Genomic DNA, 18,605 nt, shown 5'->3' on the forward strand with positions numbered 1-18,605 from the left:
GGTGGGCCGATGGGGGTGTATTACATATATGGGTGGGCCAAGGTAGGGGAATATTACATAGACGGGTGGGCTGATGTGGGGTGTATTACATATACAAGTGGGCTGACATGAAAAGTATTACATATACGGGTGGGCCGATGAAAGGGATATCAAATAGACGGGTGGGCCGAGGGTGCAATAAAATATTTATTACATAGACAGGTGGGCCAAGGTGGGGTATAATTATATAGACGGGTGGGCTGACGTAGGATGTATTATATAGACGGGTGGGCCAACATAGGATGTATTACATAGACGGGTGGGCCGAGGTGGGGGATAATGCATAGATGGGTGGGCTGATGTGGGGGAATTGTACATAGATGGGTACATATATGGGTGAGCCTAGATATGTTCCATCAAGACATACAGCTGCTGTAGCCACCAGTGAATCAAACACGTAGGATACATGTACACTATGAGTGCATATACCTACCATCAACCACCAAATCTAAACCCCTAAGCACAAAAACACGAATCAACCATGTGTGGCATTGACCAATAATCAAGGACTGAAGTGGAAAAACCCCACACCTGAACCCTGGTGTGCAACATATCCTATTTATAAGCATGGACACCAGAAGCACAACACTCACAAATATATATATATCAAATTTTCAGTGCCAAACCCCAAACCAAGATGTACCAACCTCCGAATCCCAAAATCCGAGACAGCCAGGTCTCGGGTTTCGGGGTTCGGGGGTCCCGGAACTCGGAACTCGGGAAATTTGGGGAGGTCAATAAAATTTGATTTACAATTGAGTTTATTGACAAACACCTTGACTTACCCATGTTTGAAACATATTGTGTTTACACATACCGAGTTCTGAGTTCCAGACCCCCAAATCCCCAAACCCAAGACCCGGCAGTCTCGGGGTTCGGGGGTCCGGAACTCGGAACTTGTGAAAATTTGAGGAGATCAATAAAATTTGATTGACAATCAAGTTGATTGACAAACACATTGACTTACCCATGTTTAAAATATATTTTGTTCTACACACCGAGTTCTGAGTTCCGGACCCCCAAATGCCAAGACTGCCAGGTCTCAGGTTTCGGGGTTCGGGGGTCCGGAACTCGGAACTTGGTATGTAGAACAAAATATATTTTAAACATGGGTAAGTCAATGTGTTTGTCAATCAACTCGATTGTCAATCAAATTTTATTGATCTCCCCAAATTTTCACAAGTTCCAAGTTCCAGACCCCTGAACCCTGAGACTGCCAGGTCTTGGGTTTGGGGGTTTGGGGGTCCGGAATTCGGAACTCGGTATGTGTAAACACAATATATTTCAAACATGGATAAGTCAAGGTGTTTGTCAATAAACTCGATTGTAAATCAAATTTTATTGATCTCCCCAAATTTCCCAAGTTCCGAGTTCTGGGACCCCCAAACCCCCAAACCCGAGACCCGGCAGTCTCGGGTTTCGGGGTTGATACATCTCGGTTTGGGGATTGGGGGTTAGTAAAATGTTTACAGATATACGTAGGTTGATTTAAACATTGTCTGAGATGTCATTCGTCTCAAATGTCAAATCCTGAGTTCCAAATTTCGGACTTGGCACCTGGCACCCAGGACTTGGGGTTCAGCACTGAGAATTTGACATTCGGGTGTTCGGGTTTCGGGTGATATCTACCTCAATCTACAGTTTCAAGTTCTGGATATCAGGACTGATCATTGAATCATTCAATTGTGGCATAGGTAACATGCATTGAAAAAGATTTATGTACATCTATCACTGAGCAATTATGTAGCCATTTCAACCTCCTCACCAGGAAGATCAACCTTTCCCTCAACATCCATCTCCTCATCAGAAGAAGCATATTCTGGCAGGAGGTTACCTGGTTCATTAGGGACCACAATATCGCCGGAGGATTCTGGCAAGAGGTTGCCTGGTTCATCTGGGAGCACAATTTTGCCAGAGGATTGTGGACCCTCAGGGTGAACTTGGGTGGGCTCAACCATGGGACCTACCATAGCAGATCCATGCTCAGGCATCAAGGGTGTGGGTTCCATCACTGAAATGTCCAAATCAATGAGGTTGGAAAGTGCGGAGGGGAGGGGTGACATGGACGGGGGGACCTCCTTGATCAAGCAACATTGATCCATTGGCCGGTGTGTCCGGAAGTGAAAATGAAGGGTGCCGGTCGATCACCTGTGCGCCAGAGGCTCTCATGGAGGCGTTGCAGGGTATCAATCTTAGTGTCCTGCTCCTGCACCCGAGCCTCAAGAATCGCGATGTGAGCTGCACCATCCCGAATCGCGATTGCCATGGAATGGAGATCCAGCATGGGAACATCAAGTGCTGCACGAGGCACTGCAATGCTGGAAGACCTGACTGCTAAGTAAAAAATTAGGTCAGCCGGTCATCAAGGGTTTGGGTGACTTACCAGCTGGCGCAGGTGCAGGGACAGGTGCAGGGACAGGTGCAGGGACAGGTGCAGGTGCAGCTGCAGGGACAGGTACAGGTGCAGCTGCAGGGACAGGTGCAGGTGCAGCTGCAGGGACAGGTGCAGCTGCAGGGACAGGTGCAGCTGCAGGGACAGGTGCAGCTGCAGGGACAGGTGCAGGTGTCTTCTTGATGGTGATGGTCTTGCTGCGACCACGTGACTGCACCTGGGGTGTAGTTGCAGCAGGGATGGCCGGAGATTGGGACAGGCCATGAGATTGACTACGAGTTTGGGCCCTTGACTGGGAGGGAGACAGAGCATTGGATGGAGCAGGGGCAGGTGTCTTGGAACGTGTCCGGCTGGTGGTAGACTTCCCTTGGATCCGTTTGAGTGGGGATCCCAGAGATGCAGGGTTGCATTTGATCTTCTTGGTGGAGCAGCAGATGCAAGACAAGCAGGGGAGACTGGTCCTCTTGTCCAAACGAGTCGCACAGGGCCAATTCTCCTTGACACAATAATGGCAGGGGTTGTTCTGTGGTATCCATTAGTAGATGGACAAAGGGGAATTAATTGGAGTACTCACTGGGCCGGGAATGGTGATATCAAATGTGGTATTGGCTGGCGGGTCACCATCCGAAGCATTGGAAGTATCTTCAGAGGGCTCCTCAACTTCCGGACGACTGCCAGAGGTTGCCTGATGGATTGTTAATACACATATGAGTTTCTGGAGAACTTCAAAGACTTACCTGAGCCTCCGGATGACTGCCCCAAGCCTCCAGATGACTGATGGGAGATTTCTAATGTAATGGGAATGAGTAACAATTATACATGGGAGGTCCGGACAAGTCTGAACGACTCACCGTGACCTCTGGACGACTGCTTGCAGTCAGCTGTGGACACATGAGCATATATTTAAGGTCCAAACAGATAAATAAGACTTACCGAAGCAGGCCCAAATGATTGCTTCTTGGGGGAACCGGGTGACCGAGGCGACTGGGGCTTCCTTACAACAATGGTGGAGCGCTGGGGAAGGATGACCTCTGGCACTCCACACAAAATCGGCTGCAACAAATTGAGAGCATGTCACAAATAAGCCAGAACACATACCTGAACAATTGAGTCTTCATCATCTTCCGACTCCACAAATGGCTTTGACTTCAGGAGTTGAGTTGACTTGACATGCTTGCATGCCTTCATCGCTGACTTTGGAGGTTGGGAGGAGTGTCCGGAAATCATCAGAGACTTCCTTTTGTTGCTCCCCCCAACTTCCGGCTCCTAGGTTGACGGAGGTGGTCTTACCTTTTCCTTTGTCCTGGACCTCGGGGGTTGTCTTGCCGGAAGGTCCGGTGATGACCAGAGGTGAGGGAATGACAGGGGTGGGGGAAGGGACAGGTGCAGGTGAAGGGACAGGTGGAGACGGAAGGTTGACAGTCAGTGGGCCAGTGGAAACGTTAGGGACAACAGGGAGATCACAGGAATTGTCACCCAACGCCTCCCAGGCACGGACTTGCTTGTGCCAGGCGTGTCTAGCCACCCGGGGGTCATCATGGCCAATGCTGTACCAGTTGGGCAATGCCCGGGGAGTCATGGAATGCACCCTCATCAGCTCCTTGGAGCAGGATGCCACAATTCCAGGGATGTATTCCCCTTTCTCATAGGTCCGGATGATGTCAGCCTACCCGGACATTAGAAACATTAATGTTACACTAATTTAATGAGTTCAACATACCAAAAGAGTGGTGACCTGCTTTGTCAGAGCAAGGTGGATGTCCACTGAGCCGACCGGGATGTGCCGGGTGCCAGCAATGATGCCCACAAGTTGAGCAGTGGATGCCTTGAGGTCAGCCAAGGAAGATTGAACTTGAGTAGACATTTGGATTGAGTTGACAGATGTGAGAATGTTGAAAGCAGGGTGAAATCTGTTATCAATAGAATGAAGTTTCAAAGAAACAATACAATTGAAGGACGATGTTGAAAATCGTTCATTGTTTGTGTTTGTTTGGTCATGGTTCAACTTTCGGCAATCGCCGGCCATTTGTTGAACTTCGACGTTATCAGTTATCAATCAGTTCATCAGTTCATCAGTTCATCAGCTTATCAGATATCATGAGTTCTCAACCTGGGGTCAGATTTCATGACCCTCCAGTCACTGAATTCACTTCAATGGATGTGGATGAGTCCTCCCAGTCCCGGATGTCCCTTGGTATGTTTTGTTTTTTCTGATTTCAGTCAATTGATCTGACATGGTTTAGATCCATTAGATGATATATACCTTGGGCCGGATGATGAGTTAGACTCTGATTCTGGGTCATCCGGTGGTTTGGATGTGTTGAATGTGATTCCCGGTGTAGGGATTCATTTCTGGCTGGGCTTGTAGAGACTGTTTTTACCTTACCTTATGTTGGCACTTTTGTAGCTTACATAAGCAATGAACCTTTTCACCAGTTTTACTATGAGTCTGAGAGATCAGCAAGTTTTTATGATATTTCCTCTACTCTGAGCCTTGAGCCTGGTCCAGAAACCCTTTAGGGTCGAATAGCAGCTAGGTTCTGCAAGACCCAACACATTGTTCAGACTCACCATCTGAATTGTTGTACCTTCACCGGTATGTTTTCCAATTCAAATGTACATATTCTGCATGTGCAAATTCATCACATACTTCCAGATCCATCATCTCCAGCTCTGGCAGATGGACTGGCCCTGTACGATGACCTGGACTTGTATCTTGGTCCGGAGGATACCTTGATTTCGTCTGATGATGCTCCGGTTGTACCCGATTTTCCTATGGCTGGTGAGATCATTCTTTCTATTTCATGTTCACCTTTCATGGCATTTCCCAAGTGAATGAATCGACTCCAGAGCCTCATCCGGCCACTTCGGTTGTACCAGAGGCACCCATACCTTGTAGGTATAGTCATATCATTTTATGTTCTTTACTCATGTTATCTCCCAAGCTATTTCAGAAACTGCTGAACGTCAATCGCCCGAGCCGGAACTCAACAATGAAGCACTGTGTGCCATGGTTCAGGAGTTCATGCCAATCGGATCTTATGATCAAGCTGAAGGTAAGTATGCAACATTTGATTATTTATCTCTGCTAATATCCTGCAAGTTCAATCAATTGTAGATCGCCTGGGTGATTACCAACAGTGTCATGAAGATCTTCCTGCCCCTACAGTAGCACAAATTCTTGAGGCTGACAGACCATTCAGGATGGCATGGGCTGAAACATGCGACAAGCTGCGGAAAGCAGATGTTGACCTCCGGAGGATGCAAAGGGTAAGGGAGTCAACCTCCGAAATGCTGAAGGTATTAGATACCATCATTGAGGCCTTTGAGGACTCAAGTAACATGTAAATATTGATCAATGTCTGATATTAGACACATTGCAGTATACTTTACCTGCTAAGTACTTAATACTTGGTACTTGTATACTGTACCTACTCAGTAGGTAGTCCTTGGTACTTGTATACTCCACCTACCCAGTACTCGCTGCCCAGTTTTTGGTGCTCAGTACTTGGTGCTCGGTACTCAGTACTCGGTGTTTGGTGCTCAGTACTTGGGCCTTGGTACTTGGTACTCGGTGCCCGGCATTCGGGGTTCTGTACTTGGGCCTTGGTACTCGAGATTTGGGATTTGGGATTTACAATTAGGTCGTTAGTACTTTGACATATACATAATAGCACATATGACATTACACATGAGGGCAGGAACATATATGTACATTAAGTGCATCCCCGTGCTCTGGTTACTCTAGGTGTACTGTCTACTGGCATTTGCAACTTACTCTGGGTCATCCTCGTGGATGGTTCAACAGTGACTCGAGTGCCCCGCCTCCTTTTCTGTGCTGGCGGTGTGATACTCTCTTCCATTTCAACATCATCTCTAACCTCACCTGTCGCGTCTTCAGTTAACCCAGCAAGGAGGTCTCCCATTCGTGATGTCAGTAATGCACCTTTCTTGGCCGGCTTGGCCAGGCGAGGCTTTGGAATTGCACGTGGGACTGCTGGCCCTTTGGGTGTAGGACCTCCTGTCCTGTGTTTCTTCAGCGGAGGTCTCCCAACAGCCAGGTCATCATCCACATCATGCTCCATATGATGAGTAGCACTCTCCTTATCACTCTCAGCTTCTGTCGATGACTCCCGAGGCCTTCGGATGGTAACCCTTGGCTGCCTTCTCACTATACGAGTCTGAGGAGAGGGCGAGTTGCCAGATATGACAGATGGTATCATGTCCCCATCTTTGTTCTTCCATGCTTTGAACAGAAATGTGGGACCTTCACCTGTTTCCTGCCGAGCGCGCCAGAAATGGAGCAAGGTAGTGGTGTCCCAAATTTGCAGCTTCGAAGGTTCCTTCAAGTTAACATCCGCCAGAAGATATGTCCGGGCCATGAAGTCATCCTGACTTTGTACAATGGCACTCCATGGCACAACCGCCTTGTCCTTCCCGGAGCATATCCCTTTGTCCATGCATTGAACAATTTGTCAGGTGATGCGACGACAAACTCACGATAGTGCAATGTAAGAAAGGCCCTCACTATGGCCTTCTTCTCCTCAAGTTTGGTGTTGGTGATGTCTGGAAGGAGTGGCATACCCTCCCCATCCATTTCGAGTTCGAAGGCTGGTTTTCGAATTCGTTTTGGGCCTCCCTTGACCTGACGTCCTCCATCCCATGCCCCAGCGCCTATCATTGTGATGCTCAACATGTTCAATCTGGAATACATGGTTCAAACACTCACCGAACTGTTCCTGCGCATACTCCTGCCACACTGGCTCAATGTCCTCCCAGTCCCTCATCTTCATGAAGCTGTCCCCATCTCCTAAGGCCTCATTATCATCATGCCTGCATGAATATTTTGAGACGAAAGATCTCTGTCAATGGATAAATGTACTCACATCCCGAACAGCACCTCGCCCTTTTCATTCTTCCAAGCCGACATCACAAACACTCTCATCCCACATTGCCTCCACATCTCATTCAAAAAGTGCTCCATATATGCTGGACCCTTCTTATGAGCCACTTGTGCTTGTATCTCCGGAGGCGGACAGTTGTTGGACCACTCTTCGGCTGTTTCTTTCGCCTTCTCCAACTCGTTGTCGTCCAATTCAGCCATGGCTCTCTTCACTGCCGCCTGATAATGTTTGAACATACCAGGATCTCCTGGCTTTACCCCGGACTCGTCCTCAATCCTCTTCAGCACCTCTTCGTGTTTCTGCTGGTAGACCACCATCCTGGGTGTCCATTTCCTCCCATACTTGATCATGTCCTTCCTTTCCTTCTTTTTCTTGTTGTTGAACAACCAAGTCTTGTACACCTAAGAGTTGATGAAAGAATGTGATGTTGAAAATTTAGTTTTTCCACACAACAAAGAAGCCTCACCTGCTTCCTCTTTTTCCATTGTTTTTGGTCCAATTTAGGAGCAAACAACCTGGCCGCCCTTGCTATGGCAGTGAAAATCACTCGCTTCTCACTCCTTTTGGCAGCAGTCCACTCAGGAAGGTAGTTCTTCAACTCCAAAATCTCCTTGTCCATGAGCTTCTGAGACTGTGGTTGACGCATCCTGTGTCTTCCGGAAGTCGTATTGGTGGAATGACCTGTTCTTGCCATAGTGAATCAGAATGCCAAAATGGCTAAGGATTTGCAAGATGGAAGTATTAATGAATTGTGCAAAGTTGAACTTCGAGCAAAGCCTAATGATGGGTTAATTGGCCCATATTGGAAGAGAAGCCATTAATGGAAATGAATTTGTAATGCGCCAACAGGACTGCACCGCATCATATTGCAATAACAATTCATTACACCTGAGCTGATGCCTTGCTTGCAACATTAATAAACAAGATGAAGATAGGTAGTGCACCCCAGTGCAAAAATCTCACAGGGTGGAAGCAAGGGGCAGCAAAGGTAGGAAGACTTGGGTCAAGGTCCCACTTGCAAGCACGAGGCGACATGCCTACAGGTCCATGCCTAACTCTCCCCCAGAATCACCAACAATTCAGCCTGTTGAGGCACCACCTCCTTGGGAAGACTTTCCTGACAATACTTACGAGCAGGATCACGGCTCATTTGAGCCTTTGCAACTCCCAAAAACCATGGCAAGTTCATGTACAATGTTGGAGTGTCATTCAAACTATGGCTAAGCATTCAAAAATACAGAGTCAAAATGACTACCTCAGGCAATGGCTGCCAAGGCAGGAATCATATCTACATCACCTCCTCAATCGAGAAGCTCCACCAGAAGACAGGAGATGCATCATCTGCCAACAGGATGGGGTGTACAAATGTCAAGATTGTCTTGGCGAGCCACTCTATTGCACGGGCTGTTGCAGGAGTCAACATCATAGCAATCCTTTCCACTGGATCAGTCAATGGAATGGGCGATTCTTCGAGCGGAGTTGTCCAGCTCATGTGGGACTCATTATATACCTTGGCCATGATGGCAAACAATGTCCGGCGGTCACCGATCGGTGGAATCTGTTTGAAGAAGATGAACCCGAAGACCTGCTCGAGCCTGAAGATCTGCCATTTGTGTCCGGACCCGAGTTCCAGCCAAAGGAAAACACCATGGTCATTGTTGACAAGTCCGGAGTTCATCACCTGGAGGTTCAATGCTGTAAATGTCTGAATGCCATGAGTCTGGACATTCAAATGTTTCGACACAGATTTTTCCCTGCATCTTTTAACAGGCCAAAGACTGTTCACCTTCAGAGTGCTCAATGATTTCTACTGGACAGCCTTGAATGCGGCACCTCGGCGATGAACTATTACAGCAAGCTCCAGCGAATGACCTCGAACATGTTTCCACACCTTGTTCCGGTAATGCCTTATCCTCTTCATCTACTGGACATCATATTGACAAAGCACATTGCAAGGACCAATACAGAGAGCTCATGAGGGTCGCTCGACAGTGGAGGCAGTTGAAGACAATGAAATGGCATGGCTTCGGCCATCGTTCTGATAACCTGAGCACAGGAGAACTCGCATTATTTTGCCCGGCATGTCCTCAGCCTGGGATTAATGTGCTGTTGTCAGAGGATGAATCTCTTGATGAGTGAGTCCTATTCTCAACCACTGTGGCCTCCATAATAATACTAGTGATCCAAGCTGGAAATACACCCGGTCATTTGTGATGGACGGAAATTTCAAAGCCGAACATCTGCATCCCATTAAGCCATTCGATGAAGTTTGGCTGTCCGATGGGCTTGGATTCATGGTGGGAAAGGACAGGTATAAAATGCACCTGGCAGAGGCTGCTGACACAGTGGAAAAATCAAGCTGCAACAATCACCGGGCAGTAAATCAAGCTAATGCTGCTCGGCACAAGCTGGAGTCCACCGGTATCGGGGGAGTTGCCTGTGCCAGACACGGTTGCTTTGTCCCTCACTCCATGGTGGATTTTCAGAAAGGCGAAAGGCAAGCCACATCCACCATTCCCCATTCACGAGTTAACCATGGGTCACTTGCAGACAAATGAACATGGACTACGCCCTTTGCGAGGCTTCCCGGCACAACATGGAAGGCATCACCAGGGCTGTCACCTTCTATGATATTAATTGTCAATACAACAAACACTTTCGGGTTCGGGTGGATCGAAGTCGATTTCTAGAAATGGCACCACAACTAACCATCATTCCCAGAATTGGGTTGTGGCACGTTCATGGCCATCAGGACAGCTGCTATGTCCGATATGCTTCTAACTTTATTGAAGGCATTGGTCGGATCGATGGAGAGATCATGGAGACGCTATGGGCACGGCTCAATTTGATCTCCCCTGCTGCTCGGGGAATGTCATCTCCCCACCGAAAGGAATGCCTTGATTATCAGATGAATGACTCCAATTTCTGCAAGATGATTTGCATGAAAAGGACTCTATGCCGGAAATACAAACTGGCTAGGAATGGTATCTTAGAAAGTGGAAAGGCATTCGACAGACTCGATGAAGCAGCACCCTCACATTTGAAGACAGAATGGTTAGCCAGGGAGAGGATAGCTCAGTCAAGCAGATTGAATGATCCTTCAGCCATGGATGAATATGAGATCAATATCAAAAAGGGTACATTGAGTTCCATTGTCTCCGTCGAGGACTGAATTAATATTGCACTCAGCACCTAGCAAAAAGGAGATCGAGCTTAGATTGTTAGAGGAGGGTAACGCCCGCAATGCAGCACCCTCTCGCAGATCTGTGGCGACATGGATATCAACAGGGTTAGCAATTGAAGAGGCTCAGATTGCATTGCTCATCGAGGTCCGAAGGATCGGAAGAAGATCCACCGAGACACAGAGATTAGACATCGCCCGTCAAAGAGATCGGCTCCAAGGCCAGATAGATGGATTTGCTCGGTCTGCTCTAACACATCTCGGGGAGGGATTTGATGCAGATGATGAACCTGAAGACTTGGACGTAGACATTCTAGATGATCTCGATGATGACCCGGCGGATTTCACAGAGACATCTCACACATGGACAAACTCTCCCGAGCTAACTGTAATCCCATTGCCATCAAACCTGGGGGTTGACAGATGCAGACGATGCATGGCAGAGGATCTGATTCCCCTGGAGATGTCGCTTCGTGAAGGGCAGGCCAATGATGCCCTTCACAATCTCCGCATTTACCTTTGCAACAAGGCCATCCTGTTCCGAACAACCGTTAGGCAGGCCAATTCCCAGGCCCTGAAAACTCGAGCTTGGTCCCAGGTGACGTCGGTGCAGCAGGCAGTCTCCCTCCATGCCAGCATATATACAAAGACAAGGAAGCAAATGATGAAACTTGAGCCGGGGCAAGACCAGCTTCAGAAATACAAACCCCTGCTTCGCGAGCAACTCAAAATCAGCACTGCAGTGGGCGACCCAAATGCCCGAGGTCAACGAAATGAATCTTTGGCTTGGTTTTGGTCTGTTGAAGTCGACCTCGGGGGTCCTGATCAATCGTGGAATGAAGAATGTGAGTTCCCGCTTGCATGTCATATCCCGCGGATTACCTGACTGGACCCATGCCAAGTTTACCGAGTCCATTGGCTGAGGGCAAAGGCACTACGGGATCGATGGAGGGAAGAAATGCTATTGGTCACATTCGAGATGGATTGGACATGTAAGTTCTTTTTGTGGAAAACAACCATATGGGGCGAGCACATGCAGGAATCATTGGAGAAACGACTTCCGGGTCACGGATGCTACGCCGGAAGGCAATCCCACATGTATTCATTGCTGGCACAGGATGCGCAGGCAGCTTTTCAAGACCTACAAAATGTGTTGATAGAGGCTGGAGATGAATGAACATTGTTTTCTCATGAAGTCCCTTTTTCCACATACATAATTGAGGCCCGGGAATTGTCCGGGTCAGCCCATGTCGGAGTTTGAATTTCGTATCCATCCATCAGTGATTCTTATCTTCACATCTTGACCATCTTTCACTTGTATTGCCAGCGCCATAGTCCTGTATTAGCCATGTCTGCATCTCATGCATCCACTTCTGGCACTCTGAATCCCGGAAGCCATTACCGACCTCTGAAGCTGAGCCTTGCAACTATTTCCTGCACATTGGCAATGGCTGGATCGCGCGTCCGTGCAATCATCTCTCAATATCGGACGGAAGCTGCCAACAATGGTCTATCTGCTGACCGGATCAAGTATTTTAAAGCCGGGCTGCAATGGGAGATGAATGTATGTCACCACTGCCCTGATGACTTTGTTGGTCAATGCTAAGAATTTGAGCAGACATTTGTCACACCACTCCTGCAGTACTCCGCTTCACAGAATATCGTGTCGGTTCTTCCGGTCCCTGTCGCTTATATCCTTAAGTTGTATCCCATGCTGACCTGGAACACTGTTCCGGACGACGTCTTTTCATTCCACCTCCTTTCATTTCATGATGAGCCAATTGCAGGACATCCGTCCCGGATTGTGTTCGCATATACATGTCCATGGTGGATGGGAAACACCACAATCCCTGATCAACCATGGCAGTGGGATGAAATAATGGCTTCCTGCGTCTCTCACTACCAGTATTGGGCGGTAAGATGTCAGCTGAATTACCTTGATTGATGACTTATCTGTTTCAGCTTAATGTTGAGGATGATGCTTTGGTACTTCCAGAGAAGTTGAAAAACACTTCGACTCCACCACTCATGGGACTGAGATTCATCAAAGAACGCATGGAAGCATTGCTGGAGGAGCAAGATCAGGGCATCGAAGCTAAGATGGGAGAGGTGAAGATGTACACTGACATGTTAGAGAAATTGAGGAAAGGCAAAGGAGTGTAGTCCCATTCAGTCTTCATTGTATACAAGATGTAACATATTCTATGCATTCAAAAATCTCACATTCGAGTCCCGGACGCCCAGGTCCCGAGTCCCGAATTTCGGAGGTCGGGGCTCGGAGACCCGGAGCTCGGCAACTGTGTTGGGTGTCAGGGTATCCAGACCATTGGAGATAGCATGTGTGAGTATTTTGCGTTTCATGGTTTATGTTGGGTGAATATGGAATTGGGGATCAGGGACTCGGTATTCAGAACAGTGTCAAGTCCCAGGTCACGAGCTCCGAGTCCCGAGTGCCGAACCCCGAGTCCCGAGTCCCGAATTTCGGAAGTCGGGGTTCGGCGACCCGGAGCTCGGCAACTGTGTTGGGTGTCAGGGTACTCGGAGCATTGGAGATAGCATTTGTCAGTATTTTAAGTTTCATGGTTTATGTTTCGTGATTATGGAATCAGGTGTCAGGGACTCGGTATTCAGAACAGTGTTGAGTCCCAGGTCATGAGCTCCGAGTCCCGAGTCCCGAAACCCACACCCAGCAGTTGCCGAGCTCCGGGTCGCCGAACCCCGACTTCCGACATTCGGGACTCGGGACTCGGGGTTCGGCACTCGGGACTCGGAGCTCGTGACCTGGGACTTGACACTGTTCTGAATACCGAGTCCCTGATCCCCAATTCCATATTCACCCAACATAAACCATGAAACGCAAAATACTCACACATGCTATCTCCAATGGTCTGGATACCCTGACACCCAACACAGTTGCCGAGCTCCGGGTCTCCGAGCCCCGACCTCCGAAATTCGGGACTCGGGACCTGGGCGTCCGGAACTCGGTATTCAGAACAGTGTCGAGTCCGGAGTCCACAATGTCGGGGTTCAGGGTTTTGTTAAATGTGTATGGAAATAACAAATGTTAATTCGAGCGTATTTATACATCTTCCCCCAGTCTCAAATATCACTTGCTAAGGTCCGGGTGTCGGGACTAAGTACCCCGGCACTCCGGACTCCCATATGTCAAGTCCCGAGTTCCAATTATCGAATACCGAGGCTTGCATCCAAATTATTTAGTCCCACATATCACTTGGGAAATGCTCAAAATTGAGTATTGAGGTCCGGATCACAATTGGTACATGGTATTCATTTGTTGGAATGTATATAGGTCACAATGCTTGCTCTTTGTTTGATCTTTCACACGCTGTATGCACCATCCACACTAGCCCATCCACATGATGGAACACCAGCATAAATATGAACAGCATCCCTCATATACCATGCCCAAGCAATCCGATCCCCTTCCACATCATACACTCCATGTCTCACAATCTTTCCGGAAAACGCAATCATACAGCCGGAATTGTACTTGAACTCCAGCTGAAGGTTTGGCATTGTCATCCGAGCATTAGAATAGTCCCCCACGGTGGTGAGAATGTCGAAGCATTCAGCAATGGACATGTGGTCTCGATGATGGGGGGTTTCCCGATTGGAAATGATGGAGAGGGTGTTAAACACGGATGCCCAGTACTGCAGGGCCTCCGGCATCTGTGGCAGATCCTTGCTTACTGCTATATTTCCAAGGTTTGACAAGGTTCTCAACCCTGCCCAGTACTGCTCAGGATGCATGACTCTGAGTGCCGCGGACGCGATGGCTGCTGGCCTTGCAATGGCTTTGAGGATATTCTCGCAGGAAGGTCCCTTCAATGATGCAGATACCTCCGGATCGGACACATTCTTTGGGATTGGTAAGTATGACTGCCGGAATCACCATCTCATCAGATCCTACCTCGTGTCCCTGTTGAAACCATGCCGGAGATAGATTGATGCATCCGGGAGTTGCTCCAACATCTTCCGAGCCCCGGTTGAACAACCTTTGATTAGTTCGCCAATTGCCATCAGCCCTTACACTTTTTTCGAGGCTTGGAGAGAGCAAATAGGTGGCCTCCCTGATTTCCTTCTGTAGGTTCCATTAATATTCGATATCCATCGAGTAACAATGTATATTACACACCTGGGTGGTGTCTGTCAGGGCGTCTGGGAGATACCATGCAATGATGGCACCGGATGCATCAAGAATTATTGCAGGTTCATCGACCAACCTTTTGCCTTCATGGCCAGGAGGACACCTCTCAAGCAACCTCGCCTCTTTATGTTCATTATGCCCGGTGTCCTTCGGGGAGATCAATTTGCTATATCTTGCAATATCCATCTGCATCTGAACTGTCATGCAGGAATTTGAATGATAAATAGAATTTTCCGAATCTGCAGGAAGACCCACTGGGATTTTTAGATGCCTTTATGAGTACATCAGCCAAGCGATCGCACGCCATCACCAGATCAGTGTCTAGGTTGGGGGAAGGTATGACTGGGCCTCCTCCAGTCTTCTCTGCCTTGAATTTCTGTTCAGTATATTCCCCTGCTTCATAAGTCACAGTCAGGGCCCAAGTGCGCCAGATGTTTATGCTATCAGGAGGGGAAGGGGAAGAACCGTTCATGCTGGATGTTAATCTTGGGAAATCAGACGCTGAATGCTGGATGTCCGGACTTTGGTGTTATAGGGGGTGGAGATAGAGAGGATCAGATAAGGGAGCCATGGATAATTTTGGCCGCTGTCAAAGATGTATTATTATCCATTGCTCAATGAAATACTACCTGATTGGAAGTGTGCTGGTCATCAGATATTCATTTGTCGACTCCCGGGTCCCGGTACTCGGAAGTCGGTACGGTTGACCCATATTTGAGTGGTCGGAATTTGGCGTCTCATAGGGCAACACAAGCTTCGTACTGCCATATCAGGAGATCACCTGCTGCTCCGGGAACTCGGTAACTGTGATTTATTACCTCCTCTGAGTAAGGTTGACTCGCTGGTCATCAGATATTCATTTGTCGACTCCCGGGTCCCGGAACTCGGAGGTCGGTACGGTCGACCCATATTTGGGTGGTCGGAATTTGGAGTCTCGTAGGGCAACACAAGCTTCGCACAGCCATGTCAGGAGATCACCTGCTGCTCCGGGAACTCGGTAACTTTGATTTATTACCTCCTCTGAGTACGGTTGACTCACATTTTGGCGGTCGGAACTTGGCTTCTCGTAGGGCAACACAAGCTTCGCACCGCGGATTCCATATTCTGCAAGACAACCTAAGCACCATCAGAGGCCATGTCAAGAGAGCACCTGCTGCTCTCTTCAGAAACATCTGAACTTCGGTTGGCCATTTAACATGGAAAGTATTAACTAAATTATGTGTTGAGTTCCGGGTCCCGGAACTCGGAACTCGGAACTCGGTACAGTTGACTCCAATTCTGGTGGTCGGAACTTGGCTTCTCGTAGGGCAACACAAGCTTCGCACCCCGGATTCCACATTCTGCAAGACAACCTGTGCACCATCAAAAAGTATTAACCAACTTATGTGGTGAGTTCCGGGTCCCGGAACTCGGAACTCGGTACAGTTGACTCAAATTCTGGTGGCCGGAACTTGGCGTCTCGTTGGGCAACACAAGCTTCGCACTGCCATGTCAGGAGATCACCTGATGCTCCGGGAACTTGGTAACTTTGATTTATTACCTCCTCTGATTTGGTTGATGTACAACTACCTCAGCTCCATCATGTCTACAATTATGATACACATGGGCCCACCCATCTATATTTTATACCACCCTCGGCCCACCCGTCTAATACAACATCCCATACAACACCCTCGGCCCACCGGTCTAATTAATATGTGTCTGGGCCCACCCGTATAATACAATATTTTATAATACCCTCGGCCCACCCGTCTAATTTAATATGTGTCTGGGCCCACCCGTGAATGTGATAACAAGTACCTACCCATCTATCTCATACACATCTACCTTAATACACCCATCTGCATAATATCCAGCTACCTCGGCCCACCCGTCTACCTAATATTCATTTACATCGGCCCACTCATCTACTCTATATATTCCCTGCATGGGCCCACCCGCCTCCATCGGGAATAATTTGCCTCCCGGCCCATCCGTCATAGTCGAGAATATTTTTATCATGGGCCCATGGTCCGCTGGCCCGTATCATACGGGATATTATGCACGTCCGTTCCCTCGTATTATACGGAGATATGTCACTGTAGTATGTGGCGTAACGAAGTAAAGTCTTCTCGCCACGAGTTCGCATTCGGTGCTCGTGGTTGGTAATGAGAGTGAAGAAGAGCGCTAAGGCTTGCTGGTGCTTGTCTGGCCAGCCGCATTTGTCGATATGGATCAAGAAGCTCGTTTTTGCCATGTCGAATTGACGCCAAGATAGGTCATGGTCTTGTAGCGCTTTCTGCGAAGCCTTGAATGATGCCATCGGCTTGAACGCGACGTACCCATCAACCTTTGCCAGGCCAAAGGAGTCCTCCGCCGTGGACCTGCAACTGTCTAAAGCTTCCCGGCACCCTTCTGGACTGAAGTACCACAGCTCGACATATTCCATGCTTTTGATCTTCTGCAGTGCATACTGCGAAGGGCGAGGAATAAGAACGTCTGCCACGACGGCTTCGGCATCGAAGTTGTTGATCTTGGGCTTCTTCTTCTCTGCTTCTCGCTGTTCTTCAGCCGCTTCGGCTTCTTTCGCAATGCGTTCTTGATCTTCTTGCTCTTGCTGGACTCGAAGATCTTCTTCAGATTGCTGCTGCCATAGAACGATGCGTTCTTGGCGCTCCAGCCTCCAACTCTCTGCCATTTGCTCCAGGGCCGCCTCTCTGGTAGGTCCTCCTGCAACGATAGCATTGAGCCAAGCCGCGTAAGCTGGGAACTCGAAGTTCGGCTGCGCTTCGAGCGCTGGGTCAGCCAGTATGCGGTTCATGTGCGATTGGTGTGAATCGGAAGGTTGCTTGGATTAGTTTATCTGTAAAGTACAGCGACCTAAGAGAAAGTAGAAATCAATAGCTGATGATAAAGAAAAGAAAAGGATGAGATACGAAGTCGTTGAGGACGACTAGGCTGAAAACACGAGGACGTCGCAGTACGAAAGAAAGAGTTTGTACTGCATCCGTCGCTTGCGCAAAGACTACATTCTATTCCTCCGCTCGTTCCTCGTTACGTAATAGAATAATCAAATATTCATTTGTCGACTCCCGGGTCCTGGAACTCGGAAGTCGGTATGGTTGACCCATATTTGGGTGGTCGGAATTTGGCGTCTCATAGGGCAACACAAGCTTCGCACAGCCATGTCAGGAGATCACCTGCTGCTCCAGGAACTCAGTAACTTTGATTTATTACCTCCTCTGAGTATGGTTGACTCACATTTTGGTGGTCGGAACTTGGCTTCTTGTAGGGCAACACAAGCTTCGCACCCCGGATTCCACATTCTGCAAGACAACCTAAGCACCATCAAAGGCCATGTCAAAAGAGCACCTGCTGCTCTCTTCAGAAACATCTCAACTTCAGTTGGCCATTTAACACAGAAAGTATTAACTAAATTATGTGTTGAGTTCCAGGTCCCGGAACTCGGTACAGTTGACTCAAATTCTGGTGGTCGGAACTTGGCTTCTCATAGGGCAACACAAGCTTCGCACCCTGGATTCCACATTCTGCAAGACAACCTGTGCACCATCAAAAAGTATTAACTAAATTATGTGTTGAGTTCCAGGTCCCAGAACTCAGAACTTGGTACAGTTGACTCAAATTCTGGTGGTCGGAACTTGGCATCTTGTAGGGCAACACAAGCTTCGCACCGCCATGTCAGGAGATCACCTGATGCTCCAGGAACTTGGTAACTTTGATTTATTACCTCCTCTGATTTGGTTGATGTACAACTACCTCAGCTCCATCATGTCTACAATTATGATACACATGGGCCCACTCATCTATATTTTATACCACCCTCGGCCCACCCGTCTAATACAACATCCCATACAACACCCTCGGCCCACTGGTCTAATTAATATGTGTCTGGGCCCACCCGTATAATACAATATTGTATAA

The 18,605-nt window shown here is 48.3% G+C and overlaps 3 protein-coding genes across 3 annotated transcripts; 2 read left to right on the forward strand and 1 right to left on the reverse strand.

The window, feature by feature from the left end:
• Positions 1 to 10,601: 10,601 nt before the first annotated feature.
• F5891DRAFT_939208 (uncharacterized protein) lies at positions 10,602 to 11,693 on the forward strand (the record flags this gene model as incomplete). The annotated part of the gene is made up of 2 exons (XM_041374216.1): positions 10,602 to 11,361; positions 11,419 to 11,693. Coding segments are annotated over 2 exons (1,035 nt in total), but the record flags the coding sequence as incomplete, so codon positions are not given.
• A 171-nt stretch (positions 11,694 to 11,864) lies between these two features.
• F5891DRAFT_1180779 (uncharacterized protein) lies at positions 11,865 to 12,679 on the forward strand (the record flags this gene model as incomplete). Its single annotated transcript, XM_041365978.1, has 3 exons — positions 11,865 to 12,080; positions 12,135 to 12,431; positions 12,479 to 12,679. The coding sequence occupies 3 exons, from the start codon at positions 11,865 to 11,867 to the stop codon at positions 12,677 to 12,679; spliced, it is 714 nt and encodes a 237-aa protein (XP_041233325.1).
• A 3,917-nt stretch (positions 12,680 to 16,596) lies between these two features.
• F5891DRAFT_1220057 (uncharacterized protein) lies at positions 16,597 to 17,650 on the reverse strand (the record flags this gene model as incomplete). The annotated part of the gene is made up of 1 exon (XM_041369393.1): positions 16,597 to 17,650. The coding sequence occupies exon 1, from the start codon at positions 17,482 to 17,484 to the stop codon at positions 16,597 to 16,599; it is 888 nt and encodes a 295-aa protein (XP_041233326.1). The 5' UTR covers positions 17,485 to 17,650.
• Positions 17,651 to 18,605: the final 955 nt, after the last annotated feature.

This window comes from Suillus fuscotomentosus (assembly GCF_016647785.1).
Source record: "Suillus fuscotomentosus strain FC203 chromosome Unknown F5891scaffold_2, whole genome shotgun sequence".
Classification (NCBI taxonomy): Eukaryota; Fungi; Basidiomycota; class Agaricomycetes; order Boletales; family Suillaceae; genus Suillus; species Suillus fuscotomentosus.